Genomic DNA, 20,951 nt, shown 5'->3' on the forward strand with positions numbered 1-20,951 from the left:
ACAACTAAAGTGGATGATCGCAGAATCCTTTCCTTGGTGAAGAAAAACCCCTTCACAACATCAACAGAAGTCAAGAATACTCTGGAGAAGGTAGGCGTATCATTGTCAAAATCTACAATCAAGAGACGCCTTAATGAATGTAAATATAGAGGGTTTACAACAAGGCGCAAACCACTGGGAACATTCAAGAACAGGAAAGCCTGATTAGACTTTGCCAGAAAACATCTAAAAAGCCTCCCATGTTCTGGAATAAGATTCTTTGGACTGATGAAACCAAGATTAACTTGTACCAGAATGATGGGAAGAGAAAAGTATGGCAAAAGAAAGGAACAGCTCATGATCCAAAGTATACCACATCATGTGTCAAACATGGTGGAGGAAGTGTTATGGCTGCCAATGGAACGCGCTCACTGGTGTTTACTGATGATGTGACTGCTGACAGAAGTAGCAAGATGAATTCTGAGGTGTATAGGGCTATACTCTCTGCTCACATTCAGCCAAATGCTACAAAATTGATAGGACGTCGTTTCACAGTGCAGGTGGATAATGACCCTAAACATACTGTGAAAGCAACTCAAGACTTTTTGAAGGCAAAGAAATGGAATATTATTCAATGGCCAAGTCAGTCGCCTGATCTCAACCCAATAGAGCTGCTTTTCACTTACTGAAGACAAGACTGAAGGCAGAAAGACCCACAAACACACAGCAACTGAAGGTGGCTGCAGTGAAGGCCTGGCAAAGCATCTCCAAGGAGGAAACTCAGAATTTGAGTTTTGAGAACATGGGCTCGAGACTTCAGGCAGTCATTGACAGCATCCAAGTATTAAAATTATGGTTATATTTACAATTATGTCACTGAAAATGGAGGTACTTTGTTGAAAATGGCTGTAATTCCTAAATGGTAAATGCCATATCTTTGTTTAGCTGAAAGTCTACACTTCAATCACATCTTGATTGTTTTATTTCAAATCCATTGTGGTGGTGTATAAAGGCAAAATCACAAAAACTCTGTCATTGCCCAAATACTTCCAGGCTCGACTGTATATACACATTTTGTAATTAAATATTAGAACAAGTGAAATGAAAAAAAAAATCTTACAAAGTTGAATAAGAAATATAGCCACAAGCGGTAATCATTGGGGTCCAAGCACCTTCACCTTGGCCAATTCTTGCCAAGTTACATAGAACAATAAAGAGTCTATAGATGAACATATTTCAATCAAGTTTGGTGAAGATATTAAATTGTATGAAAGGTGATTAGGTAAAGGCTGCCATATTTTTGAAGTAACCCAGTGGTAATTAACATCGAATTACAGATTAAGCAGAAAAATGAAGTACACCAATTTCAGCTCACTAGGACCTTCAGTTCCTGAGAAACAAAGTTCTCTTCATAACATTGGCTTGAAGATGCCTTTCAACTTTTGTGTGAATTTAGTTATTTAATTTTTCTGAGTAGTGGTTGAGATTGAGCTACCTAAAAAGTTTCATGTTGATATGCTTTTACTGTTTAGGCTGCATGATTCCTTTTAGCTGAGAAAAGTAAAAATAATTGTTGTTAATTTTTGTGCTTGAAGCCCTAAAAATCCAAACAAATCAAGAAGGTTCCAGCATTTTCTGCTTGAACCATTAAAAATCCTAAAAAAAAAAAAAAAAAAAAAAAAGCGTTCCAGCTTAAAGCTTAAAGTGCTTAAAGCCCTAAAATACTAACAGAAACAATATGGTTCTAGCACTTTGTGGTTAATGCCGTAAAAATAATAATAGATACCATAAGGTCATCACTTCATGCTTGAACCCCTAAAAATCCTAACAGAAATAATATATATATATATATATATATATATATATATATATATATATATATATATATATATATATATATATATATATATATATATATTATATATATATATATATATCCATACTGAACCATGGTCTGGTTAAATGTTCATGGCTACTCTCTGGAAAAATTTTAATGTATACTTCAGCTTTGGTGGATACTCGAGATTCAGGCAGTAGATGACACCCATTAACACAGCAAAACCATTTGTAACATCCTGGAGATTGTGTAGGACAACAGCCTCCTCTACCACAACTACCACATTGAAGACCTTGTGTGGAAATGCATTCTGCAGAACACCCTCATAACCAATCAGCAGACCAACCTGCACCTCTTCAGTACATCATGCAGATTTTCACCATGGGCCTTCAAAATTAAACACATAATGAGACAGTAATGTTTCAGGGTTGTTTTTAAAGCAAAGATGGGCAGAGGAGAAAATGACAATTGACAGATAGCTAGCTACATAGACAGCTAGAAGCGCAGACTGGCAGGCTGTGTGTGCAATGTTTGAGATTTTCCAGGAGTCCTGAGTAATGTTTGAGCATGTTTAGGACAAAAATTCATCAGCAGTGCTCAAGCCTTTAAGCAAAGAGCACAGATGTTACAGGGTTTTTCTTCTTAAATGTTCTTCTGGACAGTATACTTTTACATGAACCATCATTTTCTTTTCATAAGGCACACTAAGTAACCTGACAGACTGATAAACAGACAGATATTCAAAGACGTTAATATATTTTTCTTACATCACACATCCTTATGGTGCCTTATGGATCCTCAGACCAGTAGTATGGCAGACCAAGAAAAGCAGCAGTTCTTCTCTTCTGGGTGGTGTCCCAAAATTGCAGAGTTGGACAAAATTGCAGAGAAACTTTTATCAGTAGCGATTTGCACAACAAAAGGCCAGATTACAATTGTGTTTTCACTACAGGATAGTAACCTACATCTTTCTCAAGACACTGTAAAATGCTTTTCAGTTCTGGCCTCCTCCCTGATATAACTTTTTATCTCCACACAGTGACTGTGAGTATACCTAACCACTTTCCTTCTCTTTCTGCCGAGCTACACTCCTGAGCTGCCGGTGATCCAGACCCCCCTACGCTCTGGACCAGACGAGCATCACTCCTGAGCTGCTGGTAATCCAGAAACCCCCCCCCCCCCCCCCGCACCTGTCCACCAGCAATGCTTCATACTGCCACGAAGACGCTTCAGCTGTTTTCTGTGGACTACACAAACACACATTGTACACACACACACACGCACTACAGTGTAAACCCATATGAGGATGGGTTCTCTGTTGAGTCTGGTTCCTCTCAAGGTTTCTTCCTATCACCATCTCAGGGAGTTTTTCCTTGCCACCGTCGCCCTGCTTGCTCATCAGAGACGTCACACACACACACACTTCACTTTACTTTTGTTTGTGTAAAGCTGCTTTGAGACAATGACCTTTGTAAAAAAGCGCTGTACAAATAAAAATGAATTGAATTGAATTGAACTGCTGCTTTACGTATACAACTACAGGAGTCTTGGGACCAGACTGTCAAGTACTTCTAGGAATGACTCCAAAAGGTCTGTGTTGACAATCCTCCTGAATTCATCACTGATCTGGAAAAAGGGGGCAACACTGTGAAATAACATATACAAATTAAGAGTATATCTAGTTTTCAGCAACATCATAATACCCTGTCCATCTGGCAAGAAGTCCATATATGAGTGGTTTGTTGTCCACAATTTCCTTTTAGTGCTAAGAGAATGTAGTTGCCATTAAATCATCCACAAGACAGAAATCAGATTCCTTTTTCATCATTTCCATCACTATTATCTTTCACTTGTCCTCCATGTTCTCTGCACTCAGTCCTTCAGGCGGATTTGGCAAATACTGGACCTGTCCCCATTTTGGATTTTTTGAGATTCTTGCTTTTGGTATCTCCAGGCTACAACAGCAGAAGCATTGATTTCTGTAAAGCTGCTTTTGACAATATCTGTTGTTAAAAGCGATATACAAATAAAAATTTAATTAAATTGAATTGAACTGAAGACCACATCAGATTCCAGTCCTGTCAGCCAAGAACAGAAATCTGAGGCTATCATGGGCACAGACTCACTGAAACTGGATGGTTGAATAATAAGACCAGGTGATTTTTAAAAAAATCTTTAACTGAAAGAACAGAGAAATAGCACACTAACTATTAGACTCCTAACTTCAATGCCTGTCTTAAATGTAATCCTTCACATGAAAGGGGTGGTTGTGTTGTCAGACCACTCAACAACAGAGGGAGGGAACAAGAAGTGGCACGAGTGTGTGTCACCCACATAAGGTGGTGACAGTCAACTACCCTTGGCTTTTTTAAGAAACTGCAAGCACAGTCTTATGTGTTCTTCAGTGTAAACACACTTAGCACATGCTTTGGTTCATTAAAGCTAACTGACTAGCCAATGCAACAGGTCCAATTCATTCAACAGGTCTCATTATTTCAGAAATTGTAATGACAGAAAACTGAAAAAATGAATGAATCTGGCAAAGTTAATGTGGCAAAAACTGACTATATTTATATATAAATGTTGAATATTTATATTTTGAAACACATTAAATCTATTTTTTTTTAATCTAATCTTCTCTTTTTTAATTGTCATATGTTTTTTTGTGTAACATCTTTGAATTTGTTGAATTAGCACACTTACTTCAAAAGTCGACATGCCACTGCAGTGTTAATCTAAAGTCAGTGTACTAAAGAGTGTTGCTTGGCAGTAGGAAATGTAGTAGGACACAATAAGATACACAAAAAAATGCTGAGTTATTTTTACAACTCAATTGCTAAGTTTAGCTTGTTAGGTCAGGTGAATGGGTCGATGTGTTCCAGATTGGGTTGATAATGGGTAACCCTGTATGCTGGGTTAGGGATGCAGACTTAAAAGGAAACAGGCATGTGGCAAGATTAATTTTCTGAAATGTTCCACTGTGCCAGTCAAGACATAGCTGCAAACAGAAAAGGTCTGATTCAGCTGTAGGTTTTTGCAGGCTCCTGAGTAGCGCAACAGAAACACATTCATTCTAACATCCAGAGATTTTAGGTTTGAATCCTGAAACCAAACTAAACCAAGAAGTGTTTGGTTTGACAGCCTATGTTAGCTTGCTGACAAGAAAGTATGCTAGCTAATGTTCCTTGTAATAAATATGACAAATTAGTATTTTTTTTTTTTTTTTAACATTTTTAACATTTAAAAGTTTAGATTAAATTCTTACACAATTATAGTTACACTTAACATTAAGCTTCCTAATTTTGGGGAACTCCAGTCAGGTCCATAAGTATTTGGACAGTGACACAAGTTTCAAAACTTTGCCTTTGTACACCACCACATTTGATTTGAAATGAAGCAATCAAGATGTGATTGAAGTGTAGATTTTCAAATTTAATTCAAAATTAATTCATTAATTAACAAAAATATTGTATTAAGTGTTCAGGAATTACAGCCTTTTTTATATAGTCCCTCCATTTTCACAGGCTCAAAAGTAATTTGACAATTGATAAGCAGTTTCATGGCAAAGTGTGGCCTGTTTCCTCATTATTTCATGACAAATTAAGAAGATAAAAGGTCTGGAGTTGAATCCAAGAGTAAAATTTACATTTTGTAACTGTTCATAGGAATATGCAGTCCAAAGAGGTGTCGAGTGCAAGTGAAAGAGGCCATCATTAGGCTGAAAAAAACAAAACAGACCTATCAGAGAGATAGCAGAAACTTTAGGATTGGCCAAATCATAATTTGGTACATTCTCAAAGAGAAGGGATGCACTGGTGAGCTCAGCAACACCAAAAGGCCTGGAAGACTACAGAAGGCAACTAAAGTGGAGGATCACAGAATTCTTTCCTTGGTGAAGAAAAACCCCTTCACAACATCTAGCCAAGTCAAGAACACTCTCGCAGAGGTAGGCCTATCATTGTTAAAGTCTACAATCAAGAGATGCCTTAATGAATGTAAATACAGAGGGTTTACCTCAAGATGCAAACCACTGATAACACTCAAGAACACAAAGGCCAGATTAGACTTTGCTAGAAAACATCTAAAAAAGCCTGCCCAGTTCTGGACAAGATTCTTTGGACAGATGAAACCAAGATTAACTTGTGCCAGAATGATGAGAAGAGAAAAGTATGGAGAAGGAAAGGTCGGTCTCATGATCCAAAGCATACCTCATCATCTGTTAAACATGGTGGAGGCGGTGTTATGGCATTGGCGTGTATGGATGCAAGTGGAACTGGGTCACCGGTGTTTATTAGTGAAGTGGGACCATTACTTCACTGTCCAAATATTTATGGACCTGACTGTATATACTGTAACTATTAACATTAATTCTAGCTAGTTAAACATGTCCTCTGTAACTTTATCTTGAATTATTGGATAGCACTAATGTCTACAGCCCAGCAGTGTTGTCATTTTTACCAATAAGTTGCATATTGGGTCAGAACCTAATCTCACTGGATTAAGACAACCCAGTGCTGGGTTTCCCATCAGTGTAGTGTCGGCTTCATGCATGTATGCAAAGCTTTTTAAAGGTTTTTAAGATTTACTGCTTACTGAAAATTAAGTAAGCCCACCAACATATGTTAATGATGCCAAAAATAAAATGGTTTTGCACTTTTCTAACAAGAACGACTCTCACCCATTATTTTCTAACCTTGAGTGGAGTTAATTGCAGCAACACTAAATATAAATGGGGACTACAGAGAAAAGGTTTTATGTAATTTTTTGCAAGGAGTACACAAATAACTTGTCTGATTGGGCTAGTGAGTGGAAGGGGCTTGTCATTTTAAGTCACAACACTTTACTGAGTGGCAAAGTTTCTCTTCTTTTTTCCCAGTGTTTTATTTTACAATCCTATGATGTGAAAGAAGTGTTAAAAAGTGAAGACTTTTAAAGATTTTCAAAGTGAGAGCCTGCTTTGAGAAAGGAGTTTTAATTTATATGTGCTCCAATCGTAAGGGTGCAGAAAATCCTCTTTTTAAACACTTACACACTGTCATTGGTACCTGCAATAAATTTTGCATTTTGGGTGGAGATTTTAACTGTGCTATTGACAGCAAGGCTAGAAATCATATAGAACCTTGTGCTGCTTCCCAAAAGTCTCTGAGTGAGATAATAGAAAAACACGATTTGTGTTGTATCTGAAGAAATTTTCATGAAGGTCAGAGACAATACAGGTGGGCTCACTCGAGAGACAACATGCTCTCACTGGCAAGGCTTGATCATTTTTATACACAGCATTAAGGATCAGTTAAAAAAAAAAATGTGATTTTTTTTTCTTCTAATTTTCGACTGTCCAGTTTGGGTGAGCTTGTGCTAATGATAGCCCCAGACTCCTGTCCGCCAAGAACAGGAATCTGAGGCTATCATTAGCACAAGCTCACGCAAACTGGTTTGATGTTTTGTGCATGCTGAGACGCTTTTCTGCTCACAATGGTTGTACATAGTGATTATACGAGTTACTATATCCTTCCTGCCAGCTCGAGCCAATCCGCTGATGGACATTTTGGCCATTTTCCTCTGATCTCTCTTATAAACAAGGCTTTTCCACCCACAGAACTTTCGCTCACTCAGTGTTTGTGACCATTGCATGTGTGTGTACAGGTGTTCCTAATAAAATGGATGTGAGTGTAAGTGCTTCTTTTTTAGCAGAGAAGTTTTGCATGGGGTGAAGGAACAGAGATGATTGCAGTGCAGTTTGTTGCTTATTGTTCTCTGTGTAACTGCTGTTTTCAGGACATTTTGCAACTCTTTTCAAGTGACTGCTGTTTTCTCTTACCTCCCTTATCATTAGTCTGCATATTATTGAACTAACTGTACAGACAGGTATGTTTAAGGTCTTTGCTATGGCTCTATAGCATTTTCCATTAAAGTGTTGTTTAATAATGTTGCCTGTGAGAAGGCTTTGCACTAGATTTTGTCTGTGGAGATTTGCATTAATGTGGTCAGGCACTGGTGTTGGGTGTGAAGGCCTGGAGTGCATTTGGCATTCTAGTTCTTCAAAAGGTGTTCAGTGGGGTTGAGGTCAGGACTCTGTGCAGGCCACTCAAGTTCTACGAGTCCAACCTTGGCAGACCATGTCTTCACGAACCGCAATTTGTGCATGGGGCATTGTCATATGGGAACATGTTTGGGCCCCTTAGTTCCAGTGAAAGGAAATTAATACTAATACTACAGCATACAAAGTCATCCTACAAAATTGTGTGCTCGAACTTTGTGGGAACAGTTTGGGCAAGGCCCACATATGGGAGTGATTGTCAGGTGTCCACATGCTTTTGACCACATAATGTACTTTTTGTTTATGACATTATATGTGTAAATATGAAGTGGATATACAGTTGGGTCCATAAGTATTTGGACAGTGACATAATTCATGTAATTTTGCTTCTGTAAACTACCACAATGGATTTGAAATGAAGGAATCAAAATGTCACTGAGGTGTAGACTTTCAGCATTAATTCAGGGGGTTTAACAAAAAATATTGCATTAACTGTTTGGGAATTACAGCCATTTTGTGTATAGTCCCTCTATTTTCACAGGCTCAAAAGTAATTTGGCATGTATCACTGCCAATGGAACTGTGTCACTGGTGTTTACTGATGATGTGACTGCTGATAGAAGTAGCAGGATGAATTCTGAGCTCTACTTTCTGCTCACATTCAGGCAAATGCTGCGAAAGTGATAGGACGGCACTTCATAGTACAGATGGATAATGACCCTAAACATACCGCAAAAGCAACCCAAGAGCTTTTTAAGGCAAAGAAGTGGAATTTTCTTAAATGGCTGAGTCAGTCACCTGACCTCAACCCAATGGAGCATGCTTTTCACTTACTGAAAACAAACTGAAGGCAGAAAGACCCACAAACAATCAGCAACTGAAGGTGGCTACAGTAAAGAATTGGCAAAGCATCTCAAGGGAGAAACTCAGCATTTGGTGATGTCCATGGGTTCCAGACTTCAGGCAGTCATTGACTACAAAAGGATTTGCATCCAAGTATTAAAATAATCCTAACATTTATAATTATGTTTGTCCAATTAATTTTGAGCCTGTGAAAATGGCTACAGTTCCTTAATGGTTAATGCAATATTCTTTGTTAAAAACCTTGAATTCAAGCTGAAAGTCTACACTTTTAATCACATCTTGATTGCTTCATTTCAAATCCATTGTGGTGGTGTACAGAGGCAAAATTAGTGCTGCGTTATTGTGTCATTGTCCGAATACTTATGGACCCGACTACATCTGTCCATCTATCATGATACACATCATCATAAAAAAAAAAAAACAAAAAAAAAAACCCCAAACAACAACAACAAAAAAAAAGAATTTCTAAATTCCCTCTCACTTTTTTCCTTTGAAGGAGATTCTCTGAAGAATGCACAACTGGCACCATTCCAGTTCTGTCAGGAACAGGCCCTCCCTTTGTCAGAAGCACACCCCATTACAGAATTCTCTGCCATTGGCTGGTGGCTTCGCGCGCTTTCACTCCCCTCACACAGTTGACCCAAGTACAGAACAAAAGGTCAACGGTGAGGTGCTGTTGTGGACACACACAGATACACACAGTCTCACACTCACACACACATACACACACACGTGCACTCTGTTGCTCTCTTTTTTCACACAAACACAAGCTCACTAAGTCCCTCCTTCTCTCTGAAAGGTAATACCAGTCTGCTGGAAAGTCGGGGGGGAGGGAGAGATGGTAGAGGCAGTGTCGCTGGACTCAAATGCATCCTCCCAGAGTATGGGCTCTGACTCTGGATTGGGTTTTTAACCATACAAATTTAGAATAACAGCCAGAGATTTACACTACTCCATCTAAATTTACAGGCATGTACCCAAAGTAACTCAAAGGTTGACAGAATACAACTATATAGATAAATATATAGTTGTATTCTTTATCAATATAGATAAAATGTTGAGGGTTAAAAAACTTGATCACGGGTCATAATGCTTTGCCAGTGATCCAGAGATTTGAACTGGCAACCTTCTGCTGCCTAGCACTTTATACCCCAGAGAGTTTGATAGGTCTACAGTGAATAACTGAATCACATAATAAAATGCTAATTTTTATACATAAATACATGAACGGTTCTGAACTTGGTCAACCGAGGCAAATTATGTGGCTAGACTGACTATTTTATGACAGAAGCATGTGTTCTCAACAACCCACGGACGTACCTCAATTATTACATGTCACTTACAGTGAATTTTCCAGGTAGCACTGTAAAATTACTGGAATATGTGTTACACACTGTCCCACATGTACTGAATGAAATGTATTTCTGACCTAATATTACAGAGGCACCTAGTGGCAAAGAAAGGCTATGAGAACACACGTCCACTGTACATTAATGCCTACAAGTATGATGAATTTAGATTAATTTTGGATATAGAATTTGGGCACAAAATTGTAACACCCCCCTGTCACATGAAACTTTATTGTGATTACATACACAAAAATCTGTCCCTCTCTGCCTTCAGGACACACACACGTAAAAGGACCTTCAAACTCATGTGTTGTACTGTTGTGGTTTCCACAGCTACCATGTCCACAGTAGACAGGGCCAACTGCTGGAAACCTCTCTCACAGTGAATAAATACATTTGTTTCCTCTATTAATCTTTTTTCCCTCCTATGAAAGGTGTTGTGGCCTGTGCATAAACTCTCATTATACACAGATGATCTTTTGTATACAGTATTTTTAATCCCAGCACTTCTCTCCCCTATATTGGAAATTCTGGAACAGTTTGTTCAAATTTCAGGACAAAGTTGAACAAACTGTTACAGTTTTTTTTAATTAAATTAGAAAAAAGCCAATTATGTTTTAACTCACCTGCAAGAGCACTTATGAAGTCACTGTTTGCTTTTAAGATATCAGAGGTATTTAGATATCTAGGAGTGCTTTTTTTGTTTTCAGATCCTACATTTCATACTTGGTCATGCAGTGGAATTACTACAATTAATGATTTGTATAAGGCTAGTGTCTTTTTATCTTTCTCAGACTTTTTCACTTTTTCAAGCCACCTTTTTCACTTCTTTTTGATCAAGCACTTTGTCCAAAAACTTTTCCCTCAAGTCCCAAACCTCCCCTCTGAATCTCACATTGAGTAGTTTCTCACTCCGAACCCTACTAAAAAGCAGCTTATATCAATTATCTATGAGCTAATTAATTCTATACACCCAAAACCCAACATATACCTCAAAGAGTCTGGAGAACATGACTTAGGTGTTACCATTTCAGAAGAGCAATGGAGTTTTACTTTAGGCAGGGACCATTCTTCATCTATTTGTGCCAAAACACAGCCTAATGCAATGCAAAGTACTTCACAAAGCTTACTTCACCATTGCCAAGCTGACAAAAATATTCCTGAGCAGAAATGATGCCTGTGAAAGGTATAAACCTCCTGCCGACCACTTCCACATGTTCTGGACTTACCCCCGATAACAGATTTTTGGTCTGATACATTTGATTCTCTTAAGCAAGCCCTTAATTGTGATCAAGACACTAATCCTTTAACAGTCTTGTATGGAATCCCTTTGAAATCTTGCACGACATCTATGACTAATACTGCCTTTACACCCTACTGGCAAGATGTGCCATTCACCTTAAATGGAAGCACGCCTCCCCTCCAATGCATAATGGATAGATCCAGGAAATTTTAGCATGTATTAAGGTTGAAATCCTTTCACTCTGTCTGAAAATCCTTTCATAAGACCTGGACCCCCATCACTGAATTTAGCAAAGTCAACATTGTCCTAACTGAACAGGACAGTGACGCTTAGTGATCTTTCGACTAAAGAGAGACCCTACCCTTTTTTTTTTTTTTTTTGGGTGTGTCCACTCCCTCTGGAGCCCTACATGATAGGATAGACCAGGGCAGAGGGTGGAGGGCACAGGGGATGGGGAGTTTTGTAGGTGCCTTTCTTTACTTCTTCTTCTATAATGTGGTAATACACTGGTTAATAACTCTGAATGTCTACTCTTGGTTTGAGCTCTGGGTTTTCCCTGCATTTGTTGTTAAAACGGATAACCAACATGAAGACCAGAGAGCTGTCTATGGGAAAAATCTATCAAAGCCATTGGACATGCATTGGGCATAGCCAATACAACAACTTGGAAAAGAAAGAAACCAGTGGTGTACTAACAACTAGACACTGAACAGGTCAGCTAAGGAAAACATGATGCTAGCATTGTGAGAGCTGTGAAGAAAAACCCAAAAACAAGTCAGTGACATCACCAACAACCTCCACATGGCAGGGGTTAAGTTATTACACCACTGTTCAATGAAGACTCAGAGAGAGCAGAAATATAGAGGCCATACCACAAGATGCAAACCACATCAGCATTAATAACTGGAAGACCAGATTGGAATTCGCATAGAAGTACAGAGATGAGCCACAAAAGATCTAGAACCAAGATTCTACCAAAGTGATGAAAAGGCCAAAGTGAGGAAAAAGAAAGGATCTGCTCATGATCCAAAACATACAAGCTCATCGGTCAAGCACGGTGGAGGCAGTGTCATAACTTGGGCTTGCATGGCTGCTTCTAGAATGAGTTCACTAATCTTTACTGATGTAACTCTAATGATAGCAGCAGAATGAATTCAGAAGTCTACAGAAACATTCTGTCTGACAATTTACAGGGAAATGCATCCAATCTAATTCGGAGGAACTTTATCATGCAGCAAGACGATGACCCGAAACACACTGCCAACACAACAAAGGACTTCATCTGGGGAAAAAAGTGGAAGGTTTTAGACTGGTCAAGTCAATCACCAGACCTTAACCCAGTTGAGGAGACTGAAGGGAGGAAACCCCCAAAACAAACAACAATTGAAAGAAGCTGTGGTACAAGCCTGGAAAAGCATCATAAAAGAAGAATGCAACAGTTTGGTGATGTCAGCCAGCTTGATGCAGTTATTAGAAGCAAGGGATATGCAACCACATATTAAGTATTTTTTTACTTTTTACCTAAAAATTGGGTCGTCTGCCACCAAAAGGTTCTAAGTTGTTTAACACATTTAGATGTAAATATCAGGAAATGAAAGCAGAAATTCAGATCTATTATCTCATATTAATCTTTTGATCTTTTTGACTCAAATGTCTTCAGTGTATAGCAAAACAAAAGAATTGGTCTTGCTGTTCCAATACTTTCGGAGGGGACTGTATATTTAGAGCCCTAATAAACAAGCCAGAGGTGACAATGGCCATGATCTGACCAGGATAAAGGAGTTACTGAAAGTGAGTCAGTGAGTGTTCCCTATCAAGTAACCACAGAGAAAGAAACAAGGCCAACAGTACTGCACTAGCAATATCTTAATTAGATATGCAATGCAGCAAGACAAATAGAGTACAGTAAGCATATTCAGAAAGAGACACTGACACAGTATAAAAACATACTGACACACACAGATCCTGGGTCACTGTGCTCCAGACTGACTCACACCTCTTTTGCGTTCAAGTCACATGCTCGCTCACAGACAGAGTAGACCATATTTTTATTTTGGTGCCTCACGTTTATTTTTTTTCTCGCTATAAATTACTGCACAGAGGCACATAGGGCCACATTGGGCTTCTGGAATGAGCCAATGTTTTATTTGATAGACAGCTGGAGAATCAGAGTGAATGGCTGTCCAAAGTGTGTGCTACTAATATAAAACTGGCAGAATGTTTCAAACTGCATAAGCACTCTATATATTTTCACCAACTAGCACAGTTGCTATATGCCATTTTGAAGTTTTACTACAGTGAATGTCACAGAGGGAAGAATTGGAGGATTTAATTGAACAAAACTAACACAACTGCAAGAATTGAAACTGGTTTGATTTTTTTCAGATGGTAGTGGTGGTATGATAATTAGAACGTAACCTCTCAATGCGGTGTTTTCAATCAATGAGATGACAATCAGGTGTGAGTGAGCACCCTGTTTTATTAAAAGAACAGAGGTCTATTAACTGCATTACTTTGACAAAGTCTATACTAATCTTGAAATGACTAGGTGCCAAAAAAATCTACCAGACATATGAAGATCCGAGGTTGACCACATCTTCCATGTTACTTTCTTTATTCACTTACTATTTTATTAAGTAACTATACAGTGTTACTAATAAGATGGTCATGCTAGCCTGAAATGCATGACACAACCTACTTTTTAAGACTATGACTCTGCCTAGATCAGAGGTAAATAACAGCCACCATTAGAGCATCATTTGTAGCCAGTTTAAGACAAATTTGGACCTTTGTGCACAGTTGGGGCATATTGTCCAAGACAACAAAGTTTTGAGCCATCTGATTTAAGACCTGATATCTAGTTTCCAATAATTACGATTTGCATTCAGGGAAGTCTAACCACAGATCTTTTCATATACTACAACAAAAATATCTGCACTATGAAACACACACTGGGATGCTTATTAATCATTTACAGAGAATGAGTTCTCCTGCTCAGATGGATCCAATCTAAACTGTGACAGACAAGTGTGGTTTTCAGTTATGTAATTAGCAAGAAGAAAGTTGCAGGGGTCAAAGAGATACCAAGAATTAAACTTCTCAAGGTATCACCATCATTATTTATATAAGTTCTGTAGAACAAGGTTAATGCACAAACAAAAAATGTATGAGGGCCATTAAACTTGTCAACCCATATCAAAGCTCAGATAGAACTTTGATGAATATGAATTACTTGAACTTATAAAGAACATGTTACATGTCCACTTTCAAACTTAATCATTTAAATAATTTACCTTCCTTGTTTGGGCAAAGAAAACTAAATTGAAATAAGAACCCCTAGGTAGTTGTAACATAAGAATATGAACTTTTGTGTCTCACACAAAAAAAAGTCCACCATACTAAAGTAGGGATTAGGGATTAGACAAAATAGGCATATGTGTCGTTTATTACAATAATTCCGTTCTGTGTTTGTATATAGTATCAAGAAAAACTATACAGTTTCTCCAAAGCATAGATGTACTGTTTAAGGTGTGCTGTATTAGTGAATTCAAATTAGGCTGAGGCCTCTAGGTAGCTGCTCTTTGGATAGGATTCTTCCTCAGCTTTAGCGCTACGCAAAGACGTTCCTATTAATGAAATTCTTAGTTTAACAAAAAGTTGGTTGATGATTTAAGGCTAGAACAAAGGCCATATGCTTGCTGTCCAAAAGCCCATGACCAGCATTAGCTTTCTCTATTACACAAGACAGCTAAACAAGTAGAAGTATATACCGATCAGCCATAACATTAAAACCACTGACAGGTGACATGAATAACATTAGCTCATTACAATGGCACCTGTCAAGGGGTGGGATATATTAGGCAGCAAGTGAACAGTCAGTTGATGTGTGGGAAGCAGGAAAAATGGGCAAGTGTAAGGTTCTGAGCGACTCTGACAAGAGCCAAATTGTGATGGCTAGACAGCTGGCTCCAAGCATCTCCAAAATGGCAGGTCTTGTAGGCTGTTCATGGTATGCGGTAGTTAGTACCTACCAGAAGTGGTCCAAAGGAAGGATAACTGGTAAAACGGTGACAGGGTTATGGGCGCTCAAGGCTTGTTGATGCGCATGGAGCGTGAAGGGTAGCCCATCTGGTTCGATCCCACAGAACTGCTATAGCACAAAATGAAGAAAAAGTTAATGCTGGCTATGATAGAAAGGTATCAGAACACACAGTGCATCGCGGCTTGCTGCGCATGGGTCTGGGTAGCCGCAGACTGGTCAGAGTGCCCGTGCTGTCCCCTGTCCACCACCGAAAACGCCTAAATTGGGCATGCGAAGAAGCTGGCGTGGTCTGATGAATCACGTTTTCTTTTACATCATGTGGACGGGCAAGTGTGGACACCTGGGGAAGAGATGGCACCGGGATGCACTATGGGAAGAAGGAAAGTCGGCAGAGGCAGTGTGATGCTCTGAGCAATGTTCTGCTTGGAAACCTTGGATCCTGGCATTCATGTGGATGTTACTTTGACACGTACCACCAACCCAAACATAGCTGCAGACCAAGTACACCCCTTCATGGCAACGGTATTCCCTAATGGCAGTTGCCTCTTTCAGCAGGATAATGCACTGCCACACTGCAAAAATTCTTCAGGAATGGTATGAGGAACATGACAGAGTTCAAGGTGTTGGCTTGGACTCCAAATTCCCCAGCTCTCAATCTGATCGAGCATCTGTGGATGTGCAGGACAAACAAGTCCGATCCATGGAGGCCCCACCTCGCAACATACAGGGCTTAAAGGATCTAATACTACCGGCTTGGTGCCAGACAGCAGAGCACATAATGTTATGGTCGATCGGTGTAAACACTATGCAACCAGTCCAATCAGGAAGACACAAAAACAATTCTTTCTTTAACCTATTTCTTAGAGAAAAGTATCGAGATAGAGATAAAAAGAGCAGTCACTTTAAATGATAAAAGTTCAAACTACATAAAAAATTTCTTTACAATAAATGGCACAGCTTTCATCTCAAATGCCAAGGACAAATTAAGGAAAAATACAGAACTATATAGGTATACTATTTAAGATAAAGATCCATTCAGCATAATATAGCATGTCTAAACCTATCAAATGTTTTTGGAAACTGCAACAATGCAAACTCTCAGTTTGTTCTCCTATAAGGCAGATTAGGATTCCAACATGTGTGCCATAAGGGGAAGCGAGTGGCTTGAGCTACTCAAAACTGCAAGCTTCTCTTACACTCATTTCTTTTTTCATTTCAGAAGTATAGAAGATGCAAATTTCACCAAGTGGAAAAACAAGGCATTTCAACAGTGACCATTTAAAAAAGCTACACAATTACTAATAGTGACTGTTTTTAGAATATGTAGACATGTACAGTATATTGCTCAAAGACAAAATCACCTCTAACAGTTGGCAGTGTACAGTTTATAGTGTCAAAAATTCTGTAACACTTATCCTGAATGGTGTTTAAAAAAAATAAAGAAAAAGTGAAAGAAAGCATTTCAGATAAATTACAGAAAAAATAATGAACAATTATTTAAATAAAAATGTTGAGGAAAAAATCCAGAATTCAGTATCTATTCTTAGTCTGATCACCTAACAATAAAGTAAATTATTAAAATTTCAGTAATGTTTGTTGCCACATTGTGTTTTAGAACAGCCTAACTTTTCAAAACTTTGGTGAACAGAAGTCATACAGTTGATTGCAAAATCTAGCAGATTGAATATATAGCCACAGCGATTAATTACAAGCAATGAAAGAATGGCCACATTCTCCACACGGTACTTTATCAACATATCTGCACTCCACTCATTCACTTAAATAAACCAGACTTCAGGCAGTAAAGGCAATGGAGCTGTCAGTCTTCAGTTAAATCTCTACAAAAGTACACAAATTAATCAAATCAAACAAATCCAACCTAAAACATCATTTTCTCTAAATTGTCATTTTTTCATATCTAACAATAAGAATATAATAAAATTGAGCATACGAAAGCTGACATTCATATGGACACACCAGTGCCACAAAGTCATAATTAAGTAACTGAATAAAGTCATTTTTGTAGAAAAGCAGACTGTCTAACCCTAATGGGAAGCTTATAAAAATGGAGAAAAAAGTAAAATTTAAAAAAAAAAAATAAAAATAAAAAAAAAAAAGGTAATTTCCTAAAGCACGGAAAATAATCTTCAGTTGAGATAGTTGGTAGTGATGAGAGGTGCTGAGCGATCGTTAGTGAGTGTGCGTCGGAGTTTCACCCCTCTGCGGATCATGCTTAGCATATCACTGCCACTTGGCATCTGATTGGAATCATTAGGGTCATCTGAAAGATTTGCAGTGTCTGGAGCTGGAGCAGATGCCCAGCACTGTAGTGCAGCATTCTGTTGAGGTAGTCGGCACTGCTGTTGTTTTTGTTGATTTGGCTGTTGCTGCTGGACTGGATGCTGAGCTGGTACATGCTGTGCCTGTTGCTGATACTGTTGCTTGTAGTGATGTTCATGCGGGTGCTGGTGTTGTGCTTGGATGTACTGTTGATGATATTGTGGCTCCTGTTGTGCTTGATTGTACTGTTGCTGATATTGTACAGGGTGCTCCTGTTTGTTGTACTCTTGGTGATACTGCCGTTGTTTCTGGTTGTACTGTTGATGATTGTCATTGTGGTATTGGAACTGTCTTTGCTGTTGCTTGCTAGTTTGGTAGATTTGCTCTGTGATGCCTACTGGTGGTTGCCCAGGGAACATCGCATAGTATGGGGTTGGCAATGTACTCATATTTTGGGTAGAGGTGCAGAGTGTGTGTTTAGCTTGTGCCAAATCCGAGCTGGGGTGTCGAGCAGTTTGAGGGGGCACTTGTGGGCACACTGCCTCCTCACTGCCACTACGGCCTGGAGCCCAGCCTGCTGGGGATGTAGATGGCTTCAGTGGCACCTATGAAGAGAGGGCCATGTCCATTGACATACGAATTCTCATATGGTAGTCAATATTTTCAGAAATATTTAATCATTATACAAGTATAAGAATATACATAAAACTACTAAGACAGACTAAACAGCTACATAAACAGAATAGCATACCATCAACGAACTTGTGAACTAAGGTTCAGCAAGCACGTCTTGTTAGAATATTAAACTGTTAGCACTTAGGGATTACCTGTGGTGTGGAGATGGGGATGGGCACTCCTCCACTGATGGTGCCACGACGAAGGTTGGCTTTGCTGGATGGTTTACGCCGGATGGTGGCTGTGTGGGGCTGATGCAGCAGTAGGGCCTCAGGCTCAGTCAGCAGGCTCACGGTGGACGCTGGTCTCTTGCTCTGCAACAGTTTACGGTAGTTTAGGCTCAGCTCGCTGTTACGTGGAATCGTGCAGGATTTGTCAAAATCAGATGGACGGGGGGTATCGTCGCCTCCGTGGAGGGAGATATAATCATAGTCTGAGAATGAAGTAGAAAGACAAACGCAAAAAAGAAAAGGAGAACAGAATAGTTAAGAAATGGAGGGCAAAAAGAAAACATCAGGAAAGGACATTACTATTATTATGGTCTGATTTTTGTGGAAAATTATATTGACACTGTTTAATGTGACCTGGTGAAGGCTTCTTTGTAACAGTGACGTTTTCTGAGATGTTCAATGGAATTAGTCTAAAAACAATAGTACAAGCTTCCTGAGAACTGATATGTATTCACTAAGAACCTCAATCAGATATAAAATGTTCAAGTCTGAATATGGGATGAGACACATCTTATGACATCTTTTAGTGTGCCATTAATTGTACTGGTTGACTGATGAATAAGAAACACATACATGCTTGCAAACACAAACATAGAAACAAACACACACAGACACATTTTGCGGTGTGTATATAAAGGATGGCACTGTTTCCCTGAACAGAAGCATCTCGTTCCTGAAATATCGATTAAATAAGCTGATGACCAAAATGAAATAAATTCTAATAAATGTCTATACAATATTAGTCAGAAACCTACCATATAGAGGAGGCTCTTTCTTTATTGCTGTAAAAGAATAGTACAGTGCTTTTAACTTGTATACAAAAGACTCCTGGTTGGCATACAGGCAGCAGTTTGAAAATGTGTATGAGCTGCTATTTATCTTTGCCATAGATTAGACCATAATTTCACAATTCAGATTGCTCTCCACAGTAAAAGTGCTGTCACTGTTCAATTATTAGACAGGATATTGGGTAAGATATCATAAAATCTAGATAAGCATATGTTATAAAACCATGAACACCCATATAACATAAACCTGTCCTTGGCAACAGACTGCAAATAATCACATAATACTGTGCTTTTGTGAGGCTGTGTGTTCTCACCATGCTGTGAGGGTATTGTATCTTCAGAACAGGATGGTGTTGTTGTCTGGGTACTGTATCCACTGGAGCAGTGCAGTGAGTCACGACTAGTGTGAGGAGTCTCTGAGTTGAGTGCACCCGCTAAGGTCAGAGCTAGTTGCTCTCTGGCTGTCTTCGGCTATATACAGGAGACATGGCCACTCATAAAGCAGCAATTGATTCATCACTGATATATAACTAATACAAAGCTATCAGTCCTATTCCAAAACATAGAAAATGATGTCCAGCTTTTCAGCTACTACATTCAAACCTTGTGCTGATTTAAAACTAGCTGGTTAATCGCCTGCCTACATGTGTACCTTTCCTGATGTGGACTGGGCTCTAGCTCTTTCCCCATAACTGCTGTAAACTTGGTGTGGAAGAGGCACAGAGGAGCCATTCTCTTTGCCAGGGACATTGTGACTCTGCTCCTGTAACACAGACAAAAGACAACAAGGTCCACATTGGGGACAGGAAACACCCATGTTCATAAGATGGTAGCTACTCTCTGCGTGTGTTGCAGAGTCATACTGCATTGTGTTACACTACCCCCACTACACTACTACACTACACACATGTTGCCATTGCATCTTGAAGACATTCGACAATATTATTAACATATTAACATATAAACATATACTGGTCATATACTGCTATGAACACAGACACTGAACAGCCACCTAGTGCACAAAGTCTATATTTAAAAAAAAAAAATAAAAAAATAAAAAAATACAAATAAAAAAAATTATACCGCAACAAAGAATGTACATTTTTCCCAATTTTAATATTCAGTTACTAGTAAGAGATATTGAACAGATATTTGCTTAACCACTAAGACAGGGGAAAAATGTATTCAATATGCTGCATTGCAACTGTGACAGCAGTTAAAGGTTCCTTCTTTCTGTGGAGGCACATTAAACACACAGCAAAAGCTTTACTGAAAGTTAGCTCAATAGTCCAGTCTGTAGCATTACTGTAGCAGCATGCACTCCGATGCTGGTTGAAATTCAAAATTTCATCACAGTGGCAATGCATGTTTATAATACTCTGCTAGTCAGTACAAATATTTGTATGCTATATTTACCTAACCAGGAATCAGAACAGAAATCAGTGCCCCCCATGTAATGCATTGGGAAACGAGTGCGACGTGCCATTCGTGCACCTAATGTGGATGTAGGCTACAATGAATATCCAAATAGTAATTTCAGTATTCACACACTTGCGCCTCAAACGGTTAAAAACGGTTAATTTGAACGGTTAATTCAAATACCAATGCACACCCCTAACTTTAAATAA

The 20,951-nt window shown here is 38.8% G+C and overlaps 1 protein-coding gene across 2 annotated transcripts in view; it reads right to left on the reverse strand.

The window, feature by feature from the left end:
* Positions 1-13,767: 13,767 nt before the first annotated feature.
* Positions 13,768-20,951, reverse strand: part of mtss1 (MTSS I-BAR domain containing 1) — a 39,421-nt gene continuing 32,237 nt past the window's right edge. Inside the window, exons 11-15 of one of the 2 annotated variants that reach the window (XM_026924211.3) lie at positions 19,976-20,086; positions 19,638-19,794; positions 19,291-19,317; positions 18,458-18,738; positions 13,768-18,235 (exon numbers count right to left, since the gene is read on the reverse strand). In XM_026924211.3, coding sequence (XP_026780012.1) covers positions 17,498-18,235; positions 18,458-18,738; positions 19,291-19,317; positions 19,638-19,794; positions 19,976-20,086 — 1,314 coding nt within the window. In that variant the 3' untranslated portion in view covers positions 13,768-17,497. The remainder of the gene's footprint in view (positions 18,236-18,457; positions 18,739-19,290; positions 19,318-19,637; positions 19,795-19,975; positions 20,087-20,951) is intronic. The other variant, XM_026924219.3, reaches the window with a different exon arrangement.

Source organism: Pangasianodon hypophthalmus, chromosome 2, assembly GCF_027358585.1.
Source record: "Pangasianodon hypophthalmus isolate fPanHyp1 chromosome 2, fPanHyp1.pri, whole genome shotgun sequence".
Lineage (NCBI taxonomy): Eukaryota > Metazoa > Chordata > Actinopteri > Siluriformes > Pangasiidae > Pangasianodon > Pangasianodon hypophthalmus.